The sequence below is a fragment of the Eublepharis macularius genome, chromosome 9 (assembly GCF_028583425.1).
Source record: "Eublepharis macularius isolate TG4126 chromosome 9, MPM_Emac_v1.0, whole genome shotgun sequence".
Classification (NCBI taxonomy): domain Eukaryota; kingdom Metazoa; phylum Chordata; class Lepidosauria; order Squamata; family Eublepharidae; genus Eublepharis; species Eublepharis macularius.
This window is the reverse complement of record NC_072798.1, coordinates 21,519,296-21,525,295: the sequence shown is the minus strand read 5'-3', so window position 1 is coordinate 21,525,295 and position 6,000 is coordinate 21,519,296. Positions and strand designations below refer to the sequence as shown.

Below are 6,000 nucleotides of genomic sequence, written 5' to 3'. Positions count from 1 at the left end.
TGCTTTGGAATGTTTCAAGTGGGGTAGCCATGTTGGTCTGCAGAAGAGCAAGACTGGAGTCCAATAGCACCTTAAAGACCCACTACATTTCCAGGTGAGCTTTGACTCTTGAAAGCTGATGCCCTGGAAATCTCGCGGGTCTTTACAGTGCAACTAGTCCTGAATCTTGCTGTTCTCTTGCTCCGGGTTGCTTTCATAGTGAAGAACAGCGAGCCTCTGAGCACGTGCAGAGTGCTTCCCACCCCTCTGCAGATCACCCCCATGCAGGCTTAGCAGGAAAGAACTCCGCACGCCGGGTCTGCCAGCGGATGGCTTGTAGGCAGGTGCTGGGTGCCACCTGCGTGTCCCCCGCCCCGTCACCCTTCCCTGGTCCCAGCGGTGCAGTTTGAGGACTGGGTCTGCCGGAGTGTGTCTCTGTGTGACGTCACTGCAGGCGACCCAATCCGAAGCTCGCGGACCTTCATCAAAGGCCAGCAGGTCACCGGGGAAGGCATCGGACAGGGGAGGCCGGCGCGGGCGGCAGGAGGCTTGGCTGGAGGCGGGGGGCTCCCCTGCCCAGCCCAGCCCAGCCCAGCCCAGCGCCCTCCTCCCTCGCTCCCCGCCGGCTCCCTCTGCCCCTGTCCTGCCGCCTCCCTCTTTTCGCTCCCGGCCTGACTCGCTCCCTCCCCTCCCCTCCTTCTCTTGCAGGGCACCCTGATGAGTCCCAGCCTGGCCGTGCAGAGGCGCGGGAACCGCGGGAAGCGCACCATGCCCGGGACGCGGCTGCTCCTCCGCTTGGCTCTCCTCTGCGGCTGCACGCAGCTGGCGGCCGCGGCCAGCTCCTGGTGGTGAGTGACCGGGGCGGCGTTGCCTGCCCTCCTTTCTCTTTGTCCTGCTTCTGGGTCGGGGGCCAAAGGGGACCCTGCCCGGCCGCCCGGAGAGACAAGAGGCGCGCACGGGCTCTTCTGCCCTCTTTCCCACTCGGGAGGAGCCTGGCTTTGAGGGGCAGAATTGGCGTCCACCTTCTGGACCGAAACCGGCCACGTTCCGTTTTTGGAAAGGCTCCCTTGAAAGTTCTGCGGAGGGGGAGAAACTAAGCGCATGGCTTGCTTCTTCACAGAGATCGAACCCTTCCCCCCTGTGCTCTTCTTCTGCTTCATTCCGTTTTCTCTCCCCCGATCATTGTCTGGGTTATTGTCTGATCTATAAGCCTATTCAGTCCCAAGCCCCTTGCCTGCAAGTCCACTCCGCCGGGACCACTGGGATCTGCTTCCACATTCAAGGGCTCACACGTCAGGATGCTTAACTATCCACCGGTTCTGTCGATTCTGTCTGGACAGAGACAGTTTCATTTCTGAGCAGCGCCTGGCACTCCGTTTTGCCCACATGGAGGTTGGTGAGAGCCCAGAGCCAGGGCAGGTTCCCCCCCACAGAGTATCATGAGTCCCTAATTGTATGTGTATGAGGGGGGTCACTTCCTGACAATTCATAGGAAACTGTAGCTGTCCTGGTCTAATTAATTCCAGAAGAGTAGCTGTATTTCCCTATATATCAGCTGGAGGAGGCGGCTGCCTATAAGAGGCTAACTAATTAGCTGCTTTTGGTCTTCTCCCCTAATTAAGAAACACCAGGCTTCTTTCCTCTTTGATCCAGAATGTTTTCTTTGTGGTTTCCACAGGCAGCTTTTCTCTAGTCCAGTATGGTCTGTTCTGACTAGATAGACAAGAGCCTCAGAAACCAAGCAGGAGCCCCTTAGGTTAGCTGCCAGGAAGGACTGAGAGACGACCTGAGATCGGATCTCCTTTTGGTTTCCTCCTTCCCAATGTTTTTCTCATTCCAGGTCGTTGGCTATGAACCCGATCCAGAGACCAGAGATGTACATCATAGGAGCCCAGCCTGTGTGCAGCCAGCTTCCGGGGCTCTCCCCGGGCCAGAGGAAGTTGTGCCAACTCTACCAGGAGCACATGGTGTACATTGGGGAGGGTGCCAAGAACGCCATCAAAGAGTGCCAGTATCAGTTCCGGCAGAGGCGGTGGAATTGCAGCACAGTGGACAACACATCTGTGTTTGGCAGGGTTATGAGCATAGGTAAGCAAAGGGGAGGGGGGCTGTGGATGGATGGGTAGTGTATGGACAGAGGGGGGTGGGAGGTGTTAAAAACAAAACCTAGGTCAAGTAGGGCCCCCTGAGCAAAGAGCAAAGACATCAGAACAAGAGTGATGAATATGATGGGGAGGGGCTGGGGATGATTAGCAGGGGGAATGTAGCATAGATACAAGGGTGATGTGGGTGCTGCATCCTGATGTACATAAACACAGGGATGGTCAGGGTGGTGGGGGAGTCAAGAGAAAAGTGGTGTGTATGATGGAGGTTTTGAGAGTAAACCTTAAGAGTTTCAAGAGGGGCAAGGATTTGGGTGAGGTGCATCTAGAGGACGGATTATAATTTTAGAAGGTACTTTCAAATGTTATTCCATCCCTAATTCTGTGATGCCAGACTTAAAGTATCTCTAACAGATATTGACACATGACAATTTCCTCTCTAGTCTCAGTCTTTATCTGGAAATCCGTAAAACACTTATAAAAATTGTACCTGGAATTACAGCTCACCACCTTGTTGAATACGAAGGACAAATGGGCTGAACAGAGACTATGAGTCATTACGACTGTCTGTAAGCCCCTGCTTTCAATGTGTCATGTATTAGAAGTGCGAAAAGTTTTCTGATTAGGGACTGTGTTGTCTGATGTGACTAAAATATTTGCATTAGTAATTCGGTGTTGCGCTTGCTCTCTCTCCTTTCTCTCTGTAACTGTATTAAACCGCTGCATTCTGCCTGATACACAACTCTGCTTGCATGCTTGGAACTGGTCTGGCGATAATGAATGCACTGTGTTTGCAAAACACAAGTTAAGAAAATGTTAACTTGCTATTTCACCCAAGATGATTTTCTTACATCACTCTCAGGTTGGAAGATGGTTAAAATGCGCATATCTATTTCACACCATGTACTCTCAAGGAACAGCCATGAATGGTGGCTTCCCATTGCAAGAATACATGGGAGAATAGACATATGTACATTTTACAATATAGACACCATTTCCTACCCAGAAGTGGAAACTGCTCAGGAAATTGCATTGTGGGAAGCAGCTGATTGATAAGATAGTGATGCATTGTTTGCTTTCTTACCTATTTTGTATCTTTCAGTGTTTACTAACCATAACCCCTTTTCAGGGCTTACGTTTGACCGCACATACAGGGAGAATGCACTACCCATACATGCAATTACCATTTTGTCTGAAAGGGGCACAATGCATATTTTCATTCTCTGTACTAAAGCTGGAATATATATATATATGTTGCTCTTTACAGACAAAATGGCAATTGCACGTAACTGGAGGATCACATGTGGTATTTTCTCCTGTATATACAGTCATAACACCTGAGGAAGGCTATAGTTAACATTTAAAATGAGACATGCCCATACTCAAGACTGCACTGGAATCCCTGGCTCTTCATTTTAATGGGTGGATGCAGGGGTGAGGGAGGATGCATTGCACTCTGCATATACTTAAAGGCACTTTTCATTATTTTTTTAATATTTATTAGCATCCTATTCCAGGGCTTAACACAGACATTGAAAACAGATTCCAGGATTAAGCTCTGGTTGTTACTAAGTACTGTTTATTAAGTGTAAAAGGCTCCATGGATTAGATTCCAGATGTTTTTCACACAATGTGTAATTAACTGGGAAAACTCAGATGTAGTAATGGCCAGTAACATGGCTTGGAGTCAAGGAGGGCTAATCTATCAGTGGCTGTTAGCCATGATGGCTAAATGGAACCTCCATGCTAAGAGGCAACAGTGGAGGAGACCTTGGCCTGCATACCCTGCCTTTAGATCTTCTGAAGGCATCTGATTGGCCATCGTGCGAAACAGGATGCTGGACTAAATGGACAATTGGTCCGATCCAGCAGGGCTGCTCCTACATTCCCTGGTTTCCTAATACATTGTCTGCATCTGTTTCAGAGGCAAGCACGTGCTTGAAACCTTTGGGGTGGGAAATGGCTGAGCTGGAGTTGCAGTGGGGAAATGGCCACATGCACGCACACGTACACATTGATGGAGTTTTCTGCTATGTGTTTACATGCAATAATGAGATCAGCCTTAAGTCTTGGGAATTTCTTCCCTCACCTCCACTCCCAGTCTTAAGAGTTCACAGAAGGGGGGAATATTGGGAGGGGTGGTAGTTCAGGGAAGAAGGCAGGCATCAAATTGGCATGGGGAGCAGAATGTACAGAGGCGAATATGTTGGTGTGGCTGAAGATTAAGAGTGCCAGTGAAAGTGATACCTATAAAGGGATGCTTGCATCCAGTCCTTTTCTGAACTCCCTTCCTTTAGTATTTTCTTTGCTGCTGGATTTGTCAAGGTGGCCAAGAAATACACTGCATTCTCAGTAGCGACTTAAATGCCACCTCTTTGCACCAGTGCCCTCCCTCTCTGCTCCTGCAGCCCCTCCAAAATATGATACAGTCTGCATCGCTTCCCTTGGCAAGGAAAGAAGGGAGTCTGGAGAATCACTTTGCCTTCTCCTGCACGAAGCGCCTCTGCAGCAGCAGGGAGTCTAGCCCTGGCCAACATGAGAATACGAGGCTTCCCTGGGGTGCCATCTGCTGAGCCGGTAAAGAGACTCATTGACAGGTCATTGCGGTACTTGAATTGAGGTGTGAGCTGGATGCATTGTCCCCAAACTCTTTTGAAATGGAACCCTACAGTGGCAAGAAATGGAGAAATCCGGGATCAGGTTTGATGTGCCCGACGCATCAGGATCATAAAAACAAGGTGTTAAAACTCCAGTCCCCTCCCCAGCTCCTCCCCTTTTGTCCCCCTCCTTTTCACCCCCGCAAGGGCAAGGAAAGGCCCTTCCAGTGCACCAATACATTTCCTTAGGAATTGTTTTCGCTGTTGAGGGAGTGAAAGGACATTTTGAGAAGGGATTGAAGGCCCTTCAGCGCTAGATAAACTTCCTCATCCTAAAATGTTTTCTTGTGTTTGTTGGATGGAATAAGGGAATACACGGAAATAATAAAACTACAATGTTTTATTTTAGGAATATTACCGTATTCTTTTTGCTATCTATGTATATGCTACTTTTCCTCTCAGATTTACAGTGAAAGTGGATTACGCATAGAAAAAATGTGATTAAATCAATAAAATAGCTCAATAATACACCAATTTAGATAATCAAAATATCACTAGCTGGAATCTAATGGTCTTTCAGGTCTCAGTTTGCAGTTTAGCTTCTGTATAAAAGGGTATTCTCAAAATCAATTGTTTTCATAGTATTTTCAGAGTGGGCTTGAAATCGGTTAGCTCAATTACAGTTCATGCAGAGCAATTCCAAGCAGGTCTACTTAGAAGTTAGCGATATTTTATTCCACTGGGCTTACTCCCAGGAAATTGTGGACTGCAGGTGCATTTTGTTTTTACTTTAATCTCCATCTCAGGTCTCAGTGGAATGTCGAATTTGACCAGTTCTTTGCATATAGTTACATTTGTTTCTCCAAGGCAAAAAAACCCCACCCCAGCATCTCACTGCATACTTTTTAGGTCAAGTAAGCAATTTAGCCCAAGCTGAATTGAATTTTGAGTTCTGTGGGTTTTTAAAATTGTAGACCAGTTTTTATCAGAGTAATATTTACATGAAAACAAGGTAAAGACTACTGTTATATTACTTAAATTGCAGTTTACAAATCAAAGCACACCTACCTAAAAAGTTCCATTGAATACGTCCAGGTTGAGCTTTTGTTTCCCTCCTGTTGTATATACTTAAAAGTCTAGGCATGGCCTTTTGGCAAGAGCTAGAGATTTCTTGTTTGTGATCTTGATGGATCAGTGGATCACAGACTAGACCAGGGCGTTTTGAGGTTTTTTTTCAGCTTGTTTGTTTACTTTGTATTTTGTTTATTTAAATTGTTTAAAATGGGTTTTTTTGTAAGTTGCTTTGTCAGAGGGGTCCCGAT

General features: G+C 47.5%; 1 protein-coding gene across 1 annotated transcript in view; it reads left to right on the top strand.

Moving 5' to 3' along the window:
- The first annotated feature begins 690 nt into the window (after positions 1-690).
- The window catches only part of WNT5B (Wnt family member 5B), a 30,105-nt gene continuing 24,795 nt past the window's right edge, over positions 691-6,000 (top strand). Inside the window, exons 1-2 of the mRNA XM_054988692.1 lie at positions 691-827; positions 1,820-2,067. Coding sequence (XP_054844667.1) covers positions 697-827; positions 1,820-2,067 — 379 coding nt within the window. The 5' untranslated portion in view covers positions 691-696. The remainder of the gene's footprint in view (positions 828-1,819; positions 2,068-6,000) is intronic.